General features: G+C 48.7%; 8 protein-coding genes across 8 annotated transcripts; 4 read left to right on the top strand and 4 right to left on the bottom strand.

Moving 5' to 3' along the window:
• Positions 1-575: 575 nt before the first annotated feature.
• On the top strand, positions 576-1,175 carry BGW36DRAFT_300506 (cytochrome b5-like heme/steroid binding domain-containing protein; the record flags this gene model as incomplete). The annotated part of the gene is made up of 1 exon (XM_046211636.1): positions 576-1,175. The coding sequence occupies one exon, from the start codon at positions 576-578 to the stop codon at positions 1,173-1,175; it is 600 nt and encodes a 199-aa protein (XP_046069428.1).
• Positions 1,176-1,366: 191 nt separating this feature from the next.
• Positions 1,367-1,791, bottom strand: BGW36DRAFT_300951 (putative FKBP-type peptidyl-prolyl isomerase; the record flags this gene model as incomplete). Its single annotated transcript, XM_046211658.1, has 2 exons — positions 1,367-1,535; positions 1,592-1,791. The coding sequence occupies 2 exons, from the start codon at positions 1,789-1,791 to the stop codon at positions 1,367-1,369; spliced, it is 369 nt and encodes a 122-aa protein (XP_046069427.1).
• Positions 1,792-2,066: 275 nt separating this feature from the next.
• Positions 2,067-2,733, top strand: BGW36DRAFT_210156 (uncharacterized protein). The gene has a single exon (XM_046209922.1). The coding sequence runs from the start codon at positions 2,146-2,148 to the stop codon at positions 2,557-2,559; it is 414 nt and encodes a 137-aa protein (XP_046069426.1). The 5' UTR covers positions 2,067-2,145; the 3' UTR covers positions 2,560-2,733.
• On the bottom strand, positions 2,701-3,174 carry BGW36DRAFT_210153 (uncharacterized protein). Its single transcript, XM_046209921.1, has 2 exons — positions 3,008-3,174; positions 2,701-2,949 (listed from the first exon to the last, which is right to left on the bottom strand). The coding sequence occupies exons 1-2, from the start codon at positions 3,090-3,092 to the stop codon at positions 2,843-2,845; spliced, it is 192 nt and encodes a 63-aa protein (XP_046069425.1). The 5' UTR covers positions 3,093-3,174; the 3' UTR covers positions 2,701-2,842.
• A 4,601-nt stretch (positions 3,175-7,775) lies between these two features.
• BGW36DRAFT_383645 (acetamidase/formamidase family protein) lies at positions 7,776-9,392 on the bottom strand. Its single transcript, XM_046216698.1, has one exon. It carries the CDS (start codon positions 9,082-9,084, stop codon positions 8,122-8,124), a length of 963 nt encoding a protein of 320 aa, XP_046069424.1. The 5' UTR covers positions 9,085-9,392; the 3' UTR covers positions 7,776-8,121.
• A 1,121-nt stretch (positions 9,393-10,513) lies between these two features.
• BGW36DRAFT_210132 (uncharacterized protein) lies at positions 10,514-11,986 on the bottom strand. Its single transcript, XM_046209920.1, has 2 exons — positions 11,481-11,986; positions 10,514-11,413 (listed from the first exon to the last, which is right to left on the bottom strand). The coding sequence occupies exons 1-2, from the start codon at positions 11,849-11,851 to the stop codon at positions 10,702-10,704; spliced, it is 1,083 nt and encodes a 360-aa protein (XP_046069423.1). The 5' UTR covers positions 11,852-11,986; the 3' UTR covers positions 10,514-10,701.
• A 509-nt stretch (positions 11,987-12,495) lies between these two features.
• BGW36DRAFT_383640 (uncharacterized protein) lies at positions 12,496-14,510 on the top strand. The gene is made up of 6 exons (XM_046216697.1): positions 12,496-12,884; positions 12,938-13,222; positions 13,297-13,477; positions 13,545-13,717; positions 13,791-13,890; positions 13,951-14,510. Exons 2-6 carry the CDS (start codon positions 12,956-12,958, stop codon positions 14,250-14,252), a joined length of 1,023 nt encoding a protein of 340 aa, XP_046069422.1. The 5' UTR covers positions 12,496-12,884; positions 12,938-12,955; the 3' UTR covers positions 14,253-14,510.
• A 1,658-nt stretch (positions 14,511-16,168) lies between these two features.
• BGW36DRAFT_361593 (uncharacterized protein) lies at positions 16,169-16,584 on the top strand (the record flags this gene model as incomplete). The annotated part of the gene is made up of 2 exons (XM_046214289.1): positions 16,169-16,241; positions 16,295-16,584. The coding sequence occupies 2 exons, from the start codon at positions 16,169-16,171 to the stop codon at positions 16,582-16,584; spliced, it is 363 nt and encodes a 120-aa protein (XP_046069421.1).

Below are 16,584 nucleotides of genomic sequence, written 5' to 3'. Positions count from 1 at the left end.
AGCCAAAAAAACAATCCAATCCGCGCAGTTCTGGGGAAATGCTTGAATGATTATGTCGAGAGTTGAGATGCCGAAGCGGGCCCGAAGCCCATCGCAAACCTTAATCGCACCGCACTAGATCCAGACAACTTCGATTAATAATATCCCACCAATCCAGTTTCTTAAAACCCAACCAGCTGGGGGTTCCTGGGATGGGCTGGATTGCCGCTGTCGGAGTTTTCCTTATTACGCTCATTTTCCTTGCTCGGTCGCCACTGCTCTCGTCGAGTATGTTCAGATTCAACCTGTTCTCGCGGTTGACCACACAGACCGCCACCCGGCAGGATGCTTTGGAGCCGGAGAATTCGCAGGATAAGATTTCTAAGGAGACTACAGAAATAAAATCTGAGGAGGATGAGAACCAAGGCTCGCCGCAGACGACCCCCAAAGCGTCGGCTGCGACGCCTGCACTGCAGGTACCTGAGCTGAACTTGGAGGCTGAGCAGACCGTTTCGACAGCCTCATCTGAAACATCAGATACGAATGGGAGGCTTCCTCCCTCGCCGTCTCTACAGACGACGTCTTCCCAGACGAACATGCGACCGCCGCCACCTCGACTTTCTGCACAACGAAGACCTCCCCAGCCCTCCGGTGGAAACCTCCTTGCGCCTCCCAAATTGAAATCTCCAACCCCCCTCCGTCCACCCCCCTCTGCCGCAGCAACACTAAGAGGACCCGCGCCACGGGGCAATGCAGCGACGCCAGCAGGCAGCCTAACCACCAGCACTCTCGCGCCGACGCAAAGAAGCTCACGAAAAGTCATTCTTGAGCCCGGCCACTCCCCCCTCGACTGGGCCGCGCTAGTTTCCAATCCGAAAAACAATCTGCGCGGCGCAGGTTTGCCCCCAAATTTGATCCGCGTGACTCCCTCGCTCCTCAAATCGCATCATGGCCGGAAGGGGGTCGATGCGTGGACGTCGTACAACGGCAAAGTGTACAATATCACTCCCTACCTCCCGTTTCATCCGGGTGGAAAGGGAGAGTTGATGCGCGGGGCGGGTAAGGAGTCGGATAAGCTGTTCTTGGAGATTCATCCTTGGGTTAATTGGGAGGGGATATTGGGGGAGTGCTTGGTGGGGATCATGGTGTCGGAGCATGAGGCGGTGGGCGCGAATGAGTTGGATGCGATGGATTGATATGTCACACTGGTTTATGGTTGTCTCTTTTAAGATACCCAGGCGTTTGATTAGAAGATCATGGAGATACCCAAACTTTGAATGCATATAGTATATACAACTAGATCATATGTTCATGACAATGAAAACTCTTGAATCTCTTAACGTTCGGTCCTCATACATTATTCCCCATGTAGATGTCCATACCACGATTACAATTCATCCTTGGGTACGCCGTCAATCTCAACCAACTCGGTCTCAAACACCAACGTCGAGCCTGCCGGAATCGGGCCCACGCCTCTGTTACCATATCCAAGCTCAGGTGGGATCGTCAACGTGCGCTTTTCGCCGACACACATATCTAACAAGCCCTGATCCCATCTACTCTGAATCAGTATGACATTGACTTCACCCGTTGAAGAGAGGAAAGGACAAACCCCTTGATAACCCGTCCAGCTCCAAGTTTAAATGACAACGGAGTGCCGCGGTCATATGAAGCGTCAAATTGCTTTCCGGTGTCGGCGAGGGTCCCGCGATAGTGCATTTTGACGGTGTCGCCGTTGGTGGTCTTGCGGTTGCAGGAGACTTCGTGGGTAACTTCGATTTGGAGATCGGCCGCCGAGGCGCTGGCAGCCATGGAGGCGGCGAGAATGGAGAGGAGGGCCGTGAAACGCATTTTCAATGATGCAATTTGATTTGGTTTGGTTCGATATCTATCAATTGATCGTGATTATGGTTGTGGGCTGTTCCTATGGGGAAGCTCCGAGCTCAGGCCAGAGTGGTAAGTAGCCTTACTGCTTTGGGCTAGACCAAGAATTTATTGTTTAGGCCTGATTCTTGGAGCTACTCCGCACTGACTATATTATTGTTATGTATTTCATAATTATCCAAATAATCTAATAAAATATCAGCTGATAGTTAATATGATGGTGGATTAGATTATAGCTCGCTATATCTGCAGAAAGTTGATCCTACTGTACAACTCCTAACCATGTTCGTACATATCAGCGCTCACGCTGACCCGAGCAGAGATGCTATGTCTCCAAAAATATACCAGGCAAACCAACTCCAGTCCATGATGATAGTACAGAGGCACTGCCGCGCCAGGCAGCTGTGCAGTGTAACAGCTATGCAGTGTAATATGATGAAGACAGGCCAACTCCACACGCAAAAGGCAAACGCAAATAACACAGGCAAAGAGAAACCCGAAATGCGACAAGTCGTCGGGACAACAAAAGCAATAAAAACAGCAAGAATAATGCGGCAGACAAGCACGTCAATAGTGGTACATACACCAGCAGCCAACAACCACGCAAGGGCGGCATTCAGAGGGAGGCAGGATAACCCGTCGGACGGGCAGCAATGCACCACCGGACTGAATGGGACAAGCCGGCGGGCAGTCTAGAATGCCGGGACGAGACGGATCGTCCATTATTGCCTCACTTCAAGGACAAACTTGGTGAGCGAAAAAAAAAGAAAGAAAGGGGCAGAGCGAGAACAGCGAATGGCAGCAGGCGACGGCGGGTCGCCTCACTTTTGTCTGCCTTTACGCGCGCCAGTCGAAAAGGCGGAAGCGGAGCCAGTCAGAGGCGCCGGCGCGGTTCATCAGTGCGGGCCTCCGCATCCACCAAGCTACTATTACTACTAGAGGGTGGCTCTAGTAGCATAGTATCGTATTGCATGATGGATTATTTCCACCGGTTCTTGTCCCAGCTCGCCGGCCGCTTCTCGTCGTAGCTGGGCCCGCCGCCATTATGCACCACGACCGCTTTGGTATTCGATCTGCGAGACGGATCTAGATTCATAGCACGGGTTAGCCTGGACGGTCCAGGACAAAGCTCGACTCAACATACCTGGCACGTCGCCGACATGTATCCTGTCGGTGCTGCTGACTCTGCTGGAGGAATTGGAGTCGTAGTCCCCGAGTTTGAGAGGCATGGTGACGGTTGTGGTTGATTGTAGGCGCGGAGAGGGATTGTGACGATAGGTATGAACGGATCGAAGGTATGGAGGAGAGATTGAGATGGTTGAGGTGTAATATAGAAATATCCAGTGGCGCAGCCGGACTGAAGATGGCAATGGCAATGGCAATGTCAGGCGTATTTACTGAGAGCCTTGCAAGGCAGACTGGACGGGGATACTGTGAGAGCGGGTGGTAACAGTCCTGGTAGGAGCACGATGGGATGGTAGTCTTTGATGATAGTGAGATGAGATGGTTGGGACGCAGATGAGGGATCCGAGGGCTTTTGTAGTGCTAGGAATGTCTCTGCTGGATCTCATTGTATATCGATGGCTGATGCTGCCTGGCGCCATACTCGAAAAGGCGCGACGTCACTAGGCAGCACACCGACCTGTAGTAAGTCAAGTCGAGCCATTCAGCCATGCTGGATGCGGACAAGCGGGCTGACTATCGTGCTAAGAGCCGTAACGAATGACAATAAATGATAGAGAGGGTTTGGGCCAGCGGCCAGTGGTTGGAATGCGGGAGCCCCCGATGCAGCGCCCAGAACAGCGCCGTTCAAGAGACCGTGGGCGGTCCGAATGGGCGGTCGGATGCCAGGGCGAGCCAGGCACAGGGGCCAACTTTCCCCCACGGCCCTTGACTGGACTGGTCTCTTGTTGTCTCACAGGCGGCACTCAAGGCTGCGCCAGGCTCGCAGGCATCAACGCACATCGCCTGTTGTTACTGGCTGGGATCGCCCAATGATTACGACGGTTCACATGACCATCACCTCACCGCCAGGACTATTAATTATCATCATTATTACTATAGCTTTACTACTATTGCAGTGTGTTATCTGCTGCCGTATTATTGAATTAATCAAATTAACCAAGTTATCAATTATGTATTGCTTGTTATGCTAATATCTGTGTAGCTCGTATTTTATGTGTACAATAGCTAGCTGTTCATTGTCGATCGCTCCCTTTATGTTCATGGCTGCGCATCACTCGACCTCGCCATATCAATCAATGGCTAACTTTCATTGTTGAATTATTAAAAATAGTCCATTTCGACCTGGTGATCATACCGCGTTTTCCCGGCGAGGCTTGGATGCACTTGTAAGCGGTGAGCCTGCTTCACGTCACTGTCCATTAGGCACGTAGACAGATGCAATACTTGACGTGTATTCCCGACTGATGTGGACAGTGGCTCAGTCGACAAGATGAGATGAGGCTGGCGTGGCGAACTGCAGACGGCTAGAACGACGTCCCGAGAGAGTGTCTCCGGCTACTGGATAGCCCTTGCAACACCGCTGTGCTAAAAGGTGCCAGTATGGTGGCAGCTTGCGTGGCACCAATCAGGCTCATTTGTGCCTGGGTTATCCCTGCAGTCTGGCTCCTCCTCATTGGTTGCGATCATTTATTATCCAGGTATTTCGCTATGATATATTCAAATATACAATCATGTCTGGCTGTGCCCTGTATGACTGTTCGCTCGGTTCATCCTCTCTGCCCAGCCATTGTGTACGCTGCGACGGATCCCCAGCGTCCGTCGCCCGCTATTAAAGCCAGCTTGCTGCATCGTGGACATAGTCGTCGTATGAAACGTGGCAGCAGGGCGAACTCCACAGTGAGACTCCGCAGGTCTTTTATTAATCGCGCTGACCGCTGCCGTTGTGGTCGGTGTTTCTGTTTTTGTAGAGTCATCTGTCCTTGCTGTATTTGTTATCGTTGTTGTTGTCGTCGACTCTCTGGAGTCGGACAGCCACGTGTAGTTATTAGACGTTGGTATGCCCGCGACAGGTCGCGGTGGCTGAAACTGTTGAGGCTGGAGGCGGTGTCCTCCCATGCCTTTGGGAACGTGTGAGGTTGAACCGAGAAGCGATTTCTGGGGCTCAGCTTTCGGTAGGCTGAGAGGCCTTTTCAGCTGGTCTTTTTGGGCCTTTGTCGATGACGTACTAGTGCCTTGTGACTTGGGTTCGACGACACCAAAGAATTTTGAAAGGGTCCCCTGAGTGGCTGCTCCAGCCTTGTTGGTAGCGGTCATGGAATCCTTTATCGGGTTTTCACGTTTAGCAGCCGCCTCATGAATAGGAGGAGCTTGTTCCATATGCTGCCTTGCCGTTGAAAACCCCGCTGACATAGTACTATTGGAAATAGAGAAATGTGACGAGTTGCTTAGCGTGTATGCGGACGAGGCAACCAGAATGGAGGTGTTTCTGATACCCGGCTGATTTCCTTCACCGTCCATTCGTCGACGCTTCATCCAGTTTTCCCGACCATCGAGTTGTTGCACACCCTGGGTGCCATCCCATCTTGTGGCCGTATTCGAGCTGTCGTCTCCGTCGGCCGTCCAGATGTCATCATGTACACTGGGCAGTCCTTTGAGGCCTTGTACCATAGCCTCTTGACTAGGATGCGCCCGACCGAGAATATCAGCGATGCCAAAGATAGTCTTGTCATGCAATTTCGGTCCTACCCGACGAAACTTGATCTCAGCTATCTGAGGCGGAAGAAACGAGCTCGGTTTGGTCTCTTCGCCGTTCTTCGAGTCTCGACGAGGAAGACTGAGATAGAGAAGCGCCTGCGCCCTCGTCATAGCCACGTATAACAAACGTCTTTCCTCGTCGCTATCTTCGGCACGGGAGTGCGGAATAATCCCTTCGTACACGGCAGCGACAAACACTACGGGCCATTCGAGTCCTTTGGCGGCGTGAATAGTCGAGATTGTAACTTTCTCTTGATTCTGATTTTCTTCTTCAGTAGAAACTTCTGTGGACAAAGCTACGTTCGCTAGGAAGCGAAACAGTGCCTCTTCACCGACATGTCCCTGATGCTGCTCCAAACCATCAATATCTGGAAGAGCATCGTCTTGTTCATGCGGTGAAGAGGATGCACACGGATCACCAGCTTGAGCCAAGAGTTCTTCCACATTGGCCCAACGGTTCTCTTCATCCAGTGGATAAGTTGCAGTGAGGTATTCTCGGAAACCGAGTTTTTTGATAACAAATTCTAGTAAAATCCGGGGAGAAGAGGCATCGACACATTCGTGTAGTTTACGCCTTGCTGACTCTATCAAGCCAACGAATCCCGCCAGTCCAAAGTCAGCGGCTTTAGATAGACTTTTCTGCGTCGTCTTGCGACCTTGAGCAACATCTCTAATAAACGCCCATAGTGGTAATTGGGCTTTCTCTGCGCCGGTGACCAGCGTCTTGATCGTCTCTTCACCAATTTTCCTTGCCGGGCTGTTGACGATGCGAATAAGCGCGTCGTTGTTCTCTAGGTGGCTTATGACACGAAGATAGTCTAATAGAAGCCGGATCTCCACCCTGTCAAAGAATCTTGATCCACCCACCATGCGATAAGGCACTCCTTGTTTGCCCATCTCGGATTCAATCTGTCTAGATAGAGACGCGGAGCGGAGTAAGACGGCAAAATCGGAGGGGTTGAGAAGGTTCCCTGTGAGTGCAATACACCGTTTGATCTCCGTCACCATCCATTGTGCTTCGGCTGCAGCTGAGGGTAGCTTCCGTAAAACCGGCATAGTTCCAACACCATGTGTTGGGTGTAGTTTCTTGGTGGGACGCGAAATGTCCTGCTCGATGATTTCCTCCGCTGATCGTAAGATCGATCCAGACGATCGATAATTATCTTCCAGTAACACCACCGAAGTATTACTGTACAGACGCTGCATCCGTTCCAAATTCTTAATTTCTGCTGAGCGAAAACCGTATATGCTTTGATCTGGGTCGCCGACAATGGTGATTCGACGCTGGCGAGATGCGAAGAAATTCATCAACTCGAATTGAATTCGATTTGTATCCTGGAACTCGTCGACCAGGACGGCCTGTACGTTTGACACGCATTGTGGGTGATTTCGCAAGAGATCAACGCACCGGAGGAGAAGGTCATCGTAGTCAAGCAGGTTTGAACTTGCCAATGCCGATTCATACTCTCGAAAAACATTGACAAATTCCTGGTGTTCCACACCTTTGCGTTGATTCTCTGCTACCTCCTCCCAGCTAATTCCTTGAGCTTTCTGGCTCGATATTCTCGATCTTGCAATGTTGGGCTGTAAATTGAGACGAGAGCGTTTGACAATCCTCTAGCAAAAGTATTTGTAAATAACTTCAATACTTTAAAGAGATTAGTGAAAGGAACGACATACTTTGATAATTGCCAAGCTATCATTGCTATCTGCAATCCCAAACCCTTTCTTTAAGCCGATCAAATGGCCGTACGCGACAAGATACCGACGACAAATCGAATGAAAAGTGCCTAGTATAAGTTTTGACTGTAATTGATCTCCAATCAGTTTTGAGAGTCTCCCGCGCATTTCACGACTAGCTTTGATCGTGAAAGTGCAGCAGATGACGTCTTGCGGCTGGAATCCATGATGCGATAGCAAGTATGCGACGCGTGCCGTCAGCGTCTTTGTTTTACCAGAGCCTGGAGGCGCCAGCACTTGAAGAACTGAGGCTGGCGACGTCACGGCCGTTCGCTGGGCTGAGTTCAGTCCATCTAGAATCGGGTCCATTGATGTCGCGGTGGATGCTGTTGTTTCGTGTCCGTCGGTCAGGCAAGACACGACACGACGCGAAATCACATGACCAGCATCAAAATTCAACAAAGCATACTTGCGTAGTAACTCTCCTGAAGGAATATTGTATTTGCAACTTATGTGAATGCAGATGATTCATGACTATTACATTACGACAGAATCTTCCCTTCCCCTTTTCAATAGGAAGGCGTGAAGATGCGGTTTCACATAGACGTTCATTTGCACTTTAACACCTTAAATACTACATGTAGAGGATACAGACGACAAAGTGATATAAGAAGAAAAAAAATATGTACAAAACAAGTGTTTCAATCTAGTCATACAATCATTGCAAATGTCAATAGACAAGCACTTACGAAGGTCTCATTAGACATCCGGTCCCAAAGACAAGTCGAGATATATTAGATTGCCTCTGTTACAAGCAGTCTTATAACGAATAGCCCATGAATTGAGCAAAAACCTAGCCTAGTCAAAAATGTTTAGCGGGATACTCATGGTGACAGCAAAATTGGGCATATCGACAACCTCGGCCATTTTCAGGTCTGCTGCAACACTAGTTAAGATGTAGGCTTCGTTTCGGGTCAGGCCCTTAGTAGATACAAGCCAGTCAATCATGAAGCGAGCTGCTTTACGAGTAGCCTCCAGGAGGTCGGAGTCCAGGCCCATTGTGGCATATCGCCCTTTGTCTACTGTGGGAAAGGGTGCTGGCGGTGGTGGAGGCAGAAGAAGATGTGGTGATTGCACCCAGGGGTGATTTTTGCATACTGACAAGCGGACTGTTGCCTTCATGGGAGTCTCGATGGCGGTTCCACAGACTTCGCCTTGCCCTTGAGCGGCGTGGCCATCTCCACAGCTAAAGAGCGCTCCGGCAACTTGGACAGGAAGGTAGAGCGTCGAACCCACGACAAGATCTCGGCAGTCAATGTTTCCTCCCACTTCGGTTGGTGGAATAGTGGAAAACTCTCCATCGGCGCCCGGTGCAATGCCCATGATGCCTAGGAACGGTCGCACTGGAACTCGCACGCCTGACTTCAACTCAGCGAAGCCTGAGGCTGAGTCAAATCTCCAGATCTTCAGGACCGAATCAGCAAAGTCATCCGCCAAAAGCCCAAACCCAGGGACAACCGCCGTCCATCCCCAGTCTCCCGTTTCCAAAGCAATGATATCAATTTTCAGCGCATCTCCCGGCTCGGCATTGCGGACATAGACGGGACCAAAGGCAGGGTCGGCCAGGTCTAGTCTGAAAGAGTCGAGGGCAGAGGTATCGGAATCTACTGTAATTTGACCGTTGCTGCTGTCGAGGGCATCGAAGGTGACGACATCTCCGGAGGAAACAGTCAAAACCGGGGCTTGTTTCTTCGACCACTTGAGATGCTTATGGTGTCGATCCACATCGTGGACTGTTCGAATACGGCTCGCGATATTCATGTCTGCATACAGATTATAGGCCTGTACAAGGCTGGCGAGATGGAGAGCAGGCTAGGTTTATCTAAGCAACATGTGCGCGAGCTGGAGTTCATACCGTTGCGCAGGCGGACAGCGAGTGGCCATGCTGCCGGTATATAAGAAAGGAAAGTTTGGGCGTGGTGACAAATGCAGGTTGGCAGTATCACCCAGCTCACCAGCCTCACCCAAAACAAGAAAAGGCCAGAGCAAAAAGACCAAAAAAAAGCCAACCCTATGACTGAACGACGGGTCACATTGATGGGGAGACGTGATGGAGCTCCCCGGGCGCGCGAAGCAGCTGCCTCTTTAGGGGTGCGAAGCCGGCAGGAAGGGGCTTACCTCCTGCCTCTTCCGGTATAGCGTCTCCCCGGTGCCATTGTCCGGGCGCTACAGACGGCCATTTGCTGGAAGCTCTTCTTACGCTGTCGCATGTCTCCCGAAGACTACTTCTCCATCTGCTCCCAATTTTCTAGTCTTTGTCGTCGACTGGCGATGCTACTGCGACTTTGAATGCCTGATCAGGGGGCATCAATCACGGAATCCTACCTCGCGTTATCCTGATTCCTGACTGGATCGGTGGCCCGATCGTCTTATGGGATTCTTTACGAGAAGCCGATCAATCCTCCGTTGTTCGACATTGCAGCGATCGTTATTCGCCTTGTTTGGGGTAGAAGGGGACACCTGGAACGTCTGACTTAATGATCTGGATCTGGGTTTCCAGCAAATCATCATGGATAACTAACCTCTTGTCGTACAGGTCGGCTAACTCACCTTGTCTCCGACTCGCTTTCGCGATTGTCATTAGAGGAAACCTGAATGGCTGACCGACCATGCTTCTCTAGACCAGACAAAATATCGCACTAGGGTGCCACCCACGAGTTTCATGTTCCTATATCGGCCCCCTCGTGGCTGTCATGTCGGTTCATTATTTGCCTGATAGTGGCTGTCAATCACAAGGACAGTGTCGAATAAAACAGCGATTGGGGAAAAGGACAAAACTGGTGAGGTTGCAATCATCTTCGCAAGCCACAAGTAGCACCGTGGTAGAAAGGATTCATCACTTGTAACTACATGGGAATAGCGTGACCAGCATGATGGAACCAGAATAATAATAAGTGCTGGCTCTCTTATCTTATCGACCGGACTCCGATGGCCGGCGAGCTTGCGAGGCTCCTGCGGCTGGTTTGACTCGTCTTGTCTACGCAGTACCAGAAGAAGGAACATTCGCGCAAAAATGAGTGGCTGACATTTCTCGTGACTTGCTCAATTTCTGCTGTGGCCTAGGCACGAGAATGGCACGGGTGCTTGAGCGTAAAACTTAAATGTCATGCATCTGGACTCAAGCTCTTCACCGGAGACCACCTCCATAGTAATTTCATTGTTGATTACACATCATAACAAAACAAAAAACATCCCACTTGCCTCCATCGCGTACCAATATAAATCAAAATGTCCATATATACATTCTTGATGATCAATATTATTCCCTTTTTAGCGCCGAACTATCAAATATTATGCTTTATAATGTCCTCGGGTATGAAAACCGGCCGACCAAGAAATCCTATCGGCGTTATTTAGCAGGTATATGTATTTTATGACTTAGGCAGACGTCTCCTTCTTGATCGCCGCATGTAGATCATCTACACATTGCTGGAGAAATTCGGCCTCGTCGGCATGTTGTTGTAGAGCGATTCGGAGTTGTGCAACAGCTTCCTGTCGGGCATGGGTTAGGGAGCCGGCCGGTGCGTTGTATATATCTCTCTCGACTTGATTTGCAAGATTCCTCGCAGTGCGGAACTTGTCCCAGAAATCCTTAGTCAATCGGGGGTATTCAGTATCCTTCAACGGTACTTCCCATTCAAGTGGAGTGTCTTCCACAACCCCGAGCCACTTTTCCATGTGAGGCCATCGATCATCCTCAAGCCCAGGAAAATGCACCAGCATGTCTCCCTTCTTTCCCTCGTAGGCGTGATGCCACTCATAGGTGTTAATCCAGGGTCGTGGGAGATAGGCCATACCTTGTGCGTATCCTTGGCCATCGGGGCCATCTGTCGTTTTCTTCATGATACGAGCCATTGCTTCTTGGTCGGCGGAAACACCCAGATCGATCGCTGGTAAGTAAAGAGGGTGTGCAAGCGCCTCTATCAACATGCTGATCGTCCACTGGTGGACGTGAAAGAAGACTATTCCCGTGTTGAGCCCGTTCTGGTCCTTGGACGCGACGAAGTGGATTTCCGACAGGTCGCGGGGTGGGAGGAAAATATCGGCAGGAATTGCAGGATTGATGATGATCGAATCAGCATCAACCCACCTGGGGACGAGTGCAGTTAGCAAGTTGTGCTTGTCATAGAAGAATGCGATGGCTTTTGAGGACTAACATTAACCATTCTAGTCGTTCAGCGGCTGGCTTTGCAAGCTCTTGAATGACGAGTGACAGCACGTAGCTCGGCTTGTTCCAGAAGCCTTCCGAGATATCCTCTTGCAATATATGCATTGGGTAACCCCATCGATCCGCATGTCGTTTGTGACTCTCAAGGGCTTGCTTGTAGTAAGGATTGGGATAACCGTATAACATCGACACTTTGCCGACTTTTCGTGAAGTGGCACTAGTCTTGGCAACATTGTTATTGCCCTGAGGACTATGGCCAGGGAGCGTCGACGGTTCGTAGTAGGAAATGCGCCATACTATCAGGAGAATGGTGGCTGCCAGCAATCCGCCAATTGCTCGTCTCGTAAAGCCCTGAGGCATAGTGACGGACTGGGATTCAAGCCCAGCCGGGGCCTGACAAGGAGAGAATGTAGACCCAACTTGATGGAATGTCGAGTTTAGTGACCGGAATACCCAGCACAATCAAGCATCCTTCAACAGCGGGTTTTCCCATCAAAGACAATGTTGTCAGCTTGAAATGTGGCTGAATCTCACCTCCAGCCTTTGGGCCCAGAGGCTTTGGGGGGATCGGCTCTAAGTTGACTGCTGATCGTTCCACCTAGAGCTCAGTTCAGCTAGCCCTGGCCCTGTTCACGTGACGTGGGCGCCTGAAGCTGGACGAGGTCGCGGGATTACCACCCGTCTGTCAATTGAAGCACTTGATGGTATTGGAGCTGAAGTCAGATTCTCAGTCAATAATTATAGATCAAAACTTCCCGGTTCTTTCTTCCCTGGCTCGAGCGTGCTGTTCTACAACCGACCGACAAGCTGCACAGTGTTTGGCACGTGACCTTTGAAAACAGCCCCGAATCCAATGTTTCAGCCAAGAAAACCAAGGTGCCCCCATTGGCTGGGGAGACTTGTAGCGCACATTAGAAGAAACTAATTCTAATTTTATGACACCTTAACCTAGGCAAGGCATAAGAGGCTAACAAGGCTAGTTCGCGGGCCTGGATTATATAGAGCTTGATTGTTGAGTGTATATTGAATAATCAATACAGGGATAGCAGTATGTCAGCCAATAAGCGGCTTCAATTGCTTTTCCGAACGGGGTTTGTGTCTACACAGACCCGCCTTTCAGAGACGTCGTTCTTTTGTTGTGGTTAGGGCCTGGCCAGCAACAGATCTCCTTTTCTTTCAGTAACTAATTACGCACTACAGAATACGCGTGAAGTGTGTTCTATGATAAATCACAGTCTAATTATTCCCTCGCCAAGGAAGAGAAACAGAAAGTAACCCAGAGCGTAGCTGGTACAACAGCTCAACGATTAATAAGCCCTAAAAAGAGCCACATCTCTTAGTCTCCCCCCGCCAAGGAACAGCAATCAAGCAGGTGAACCGACACAGCACCTCGGTTCGTCTTGTTCATACAACATCCAGGTCTGCTGATAATAATCCCAGTGATAGAAACTTGACTTGCCCACGATGTCCCAACCAGAATATGTGATACCCAAAGGCTCGATCATACTTGTCACCGGCGCCAATGGTTATATTGCGTCTCACATTATCGACATCTTGCTAGAGATCGGCTTCAAGGTTCGCGGTACAGTGCGCTCTGAGAAACCATGGCTGGATAAGCTGTTTTCGGAAAGACATGGCAAGGGAAAGTACCACAGTGTTGTTGTGCCGGATCTCAGTATCGAAGGGGCTTATGACCAGGCTATCAAGGATGTAGCTGCCGTTGCCCACGTAGTACGTCGAGACTTATAGCTTTAAATCGAGCTATGTTTAACATGGAACAAAAGCTGACTGGAGTTTCATACCAGGCGTCAGATGTCAGCTTGAGTGCTGATCCCAATGAGGTGATTCCAAAGGTCGTCAATCTGGCAATTAATGCTTTGACTGCGGCGTCGAAAGAGTCATCTGTTAAGCGGTTTGTCCTAACGTCCTCGGCGGCGGCGACTTATATTGCAGTGCCAGAAAATCAGAATGTCATTGTAGACGAAAGTGAGCCAATTTTTCTTTTCTCACACAATCTCTCACACAACTAATTTGTTGCCTTCACCGACTGCAGCTTCCTACAATGACAGTGCTGTTAAATCAGCATGGGACGATAATACGGCACCAGAACTAAAGCCATTCTATAATTATGCTGCCTCCAAGACTGAATCCGAGAGAGAGTCCTGGAAATGGGTAAATGAGAATAAACCCGGTTTTATTTTCAATTCTGTGCTGCCAGGCTTCAACGTGCGTCATTTTCCTACCCATTCTTGATAACTGGTTACTTCTATATGAGCGAGATGGTTGATTAATAGAATAGATGGGAACAATTCTGCATTCAGAGCAGACCGCCTCAACCATGGGGGTGACTCGTAACTTGTTGAAAGGGGACCCCACGGTGAGATCGATATTCGCTCCTGGTAAGTCAATGTTGTGAGATCTGCCATATGAACATCGAATATACTCAAAACACAAATTAGAATATTTCATCGACGTTCGTGATACTGCGCGTCTTCACATTGCTGCCCTTCTTGACTCTTCCATCAAGGACGAGCGTATTTTTGGCTCCGTCCAAGACTTCAACTGGACCTATGTTGATACCGTGCTCCGTAAATTGCGTCCTAATAACAAAAATATTCCGGAAGCGCCAGCGGATGATTGGCGTGACAAGACTGTGATTAAACCAATGGGTAGGGCCGAGGAGATTCTTAAATCTTTCTGGGGCAAGACTTGGACGGGATTTGAGGAGAGTTTGAGTGATGGTATTGCCGGTTGGGACTAATCGGTGCAATATATTATCGATAAGCTTATAGCAGTGGTCTGAAGAATTTCCGATAGACATGTCGTATCTAATCGAAACTGTTTATTAGATTCTCTATTCCACAGATTTAATCGGACGTGAAGACAATCGCCTTGAATCAGGTCCCCATACAATACATGCCTAATCTCGCCCCAAGATTAGCTACCTCTGTCATAACCTAGAGGCTAGAGCTAGGTATGGCCGTAAAATTAATTTAGCTGCCTATTTATAAATAACGATGCCTCATTGGATTATATCCAAGCGATTAGCATATGGCTATTAAAAACGTCTAAACTACCTTTACGATAACATGGACGTTGAATCAACCACCTCGGGACGTCATCAATTTCCCAACACTTATTTCGGCGGATCTTAACTTGATGGATGAGATTTCTGATTTAATAATATATTTCAAAATGTCAAATATTACTTGTCTTTAGGCGAGACATAATCTTTCCGAGGCAGAATACAATACGGAGTATAAATGGCCCCTTTTTCTGTCAGAGGCCCCCACAGATGTGACCGTTTAAAGCTCCATTTTTGAGGGACTATCGGTGAATGCTAAGCTTAGAACATAATGCATAAAGACACACTAAATGTACTAGTGCATAGCCTATATGACGCCATGAGGGCTCAGTGTCATGCGAATTGTTAGAATTGTGGATTATTCATGAGCTTCCAAGTTACATTAAGCCAAAGAAAACGGCAGTCATCATTATAACTTAAAATAAGCATGAGGGAAATATCTACAACGTCATTTACGCACCACTTTATGTACACGGTTTCTCGAGACTCGCGTGCAGCCATTGCCAAAGACAAGAACTCTGAGTAGACTAGTAGTAGATAATAATAAATTGAAGCTAAGAGGTCTCCTATAAGTCCCTCCTTGCATGAACTATTATCATCTGAACAATAATTCTTGGCAATCCATTAGGAATGGCTTCATATAGTATGCCATGTGCTGTTCTTCCATGTCATTATGATTAATACAATTCAATAGTGACTAGCTTTGGGACGAGGGAACGTGGCCAAGAAAATCTAACCGCTTTGGGAAGCATGTTGCGCCGTTGGCTCGACCACAATTCCGAGCTAATACGGAATTACATCGGGCAACCCAACTCTGAATAATGTTTCAGTGCTTTATTTATAATTTCAGAATTAGACCCTCTACTCCGTACATTTAAGATGTTTAAAATGTCATACCCTAAATCCTCTGTGTTGATCATATCCATTTTGGAAATATGATTCGGGAAATCTGCCTGATTCAGCCGCCGCCGTGGTACCCTTAGAGTTGACGCTAACCTAAAGACGCCCCATATATCACGATCTGGTAAAGCTTACTCTAATTCACCAATTAAAGCAGATATCGGATCTCGGGTTTGACCCACCCCGATAACTAAATATCCCACACCGCCCTAAGTATCCCGCACCCTATTCTGGAAATCTCTCAAAGGAGTTAGTTCTAAGCCAACCAGTAGGAGTTTCATGGGCAGGATCGATTTCTGGAAAGGCTGCTTGAGTTTCTAGCCCCGAAATATCGAAAGTTCTATAATTAATAATTATACATATTTAAAGCCAATTCCCAATCACCGTGATGAAAGTGAGACACAATGAATGCATCCCAGCTTTGGGGGCAACAATTGTTCTTGGCTACTGGGGTTCGACGCCCTACACGCCCAACCCGCAGGATGATAATTGTATACAAGTCATCATTGATTAGCCGATGATAAAAGTGGTGGCATACAAAAAAAAGCCCGGTCACTTGAGACAAGGAAGTGGGAGAGCAGGGAAATATTGAGGTATATGAATCTCATGGTGCACATTCAGGTTGTCGAAAAAGCTCATGCTTCTTCTCAGTGTTGGCAAACGATATCATCGTCTTTGCATTTTATATAATCATGAAACCTGGGCCTGGCTTCCAGGGAATGGCAGTCCTGAGCGCTATGGCCGTTGGCTATGCACGTCCACATGGTGAGCATTCGTCTTCCCATGATATCGTGATTACATTACTAACAAATTATAAGAAATACATAAAGCGAACTCCCTTTCCGTCGATGAGTGGTATGGACTCGTTGATGTAGCTCCTAATAAACGCAAAATCGACTCGAATTCCTCGACTAAGGTGAACGGAGTTGGTACCATAGCTTCGGATAAACGGAATATTGCTTCAACTTCCGCTACTAAACAAAAAATGACCGGTAGCAAAACCTCTTGCAAGCCTACTCTCGACTCGATACCTTCGGCCAAGCAGGACGGAGGCGGTGATATGGCGCCTAACAAGCTAGAATATCCAACGCATAATGTTTCGATTTGA

Source organism: Talaromyces proteolyticus (assembly GCF_021365285.1).
Source record: "Talaromyces proteolyticus strain PMI_201 chromosome Unknown BGW36scaffold_9, whole genome shotgun sequence".
Lineage (NCBI taxonomy): Eukaryota > Fungi > Ascomycota > Eurotiomycetes > Eurotiales > Trichocomaceae > Talaromyces > Talaromyces proteolyticus.
Note: the sequence above shows the minus strand (reverse complement) of the source record. Positions and strands in the feature narration are given on the sequence as shown.

Excerpts from the sequence above, each read along its gene's own strand:
- BGW36DRAFT_383640 (XM_046216697.1), top strand. The coding sequence starts at position 12,956 with ATGTCCCAACCAGAATATGTGATACCCAAAGGCTCGATCATACTTGTC. Across the intron at positions 13,223-13,296 it reads TAGCTGCCGTTGCCCACGTA|GCGTCAGATGTCAGCTTGAG; the intron begins GTACGTCGAGAC and ends GTTTCATACCAG. Across the intron at positions 13,478-13,544 it reads GAATGTCATTGTAGACGAAA|CTTCCTACAATGACAGTGCT; the intron begins GTGAGCCAATTT and ends CACCGACTGCAG.
- BGW36DRAFT_383645 (XM_046216698.1), bottom strand. The coding sequence starts at position 9,084 with ATGAATATCGCGAGCCGTATTCGAACAGTCCACGATGTGGATCGACAC.
- BGW36DRAFT_210153 (XM_046209921.1), bottom strand. The coding sequence starts at position 3,092 with ATGCCTCTCAAACTCGGGGACTACGACTCCAATTCCTCCAGCAGAGTC. Across the intron at positions 2,950-3,007 it reads ACATGTCGGCGACGTGCCAG|ATCCGTCTCGCAGATCGAAT; the intron begins GTATGTTGAGTC and ends CTATGAATCTAG.
- BGW36DRAFT_210132 (XM_046209920.1), bottom strand. The coding sequence starts at position 11,851 with ATGCCTCAGGGCTTTACGAGACGAGCAATTGGCGGATTGCTGGCAGCC. Across the intron at positions 11,414-11,480 it reads GAACGACTAGAATGGTTAAT|GTGGGTTGATGCTGATTCGA; the intron begins GTTAGTCCTCAA and ends ACTCGTCCCCAG.
- BGW36DRAFT_210156 (XM_046209922.1), top strand. The coding sequence starts at position 2,146 with ATGTTCGTACATATCAGCGCTCACGCTGACCCGAGCAGAGATGCTATG.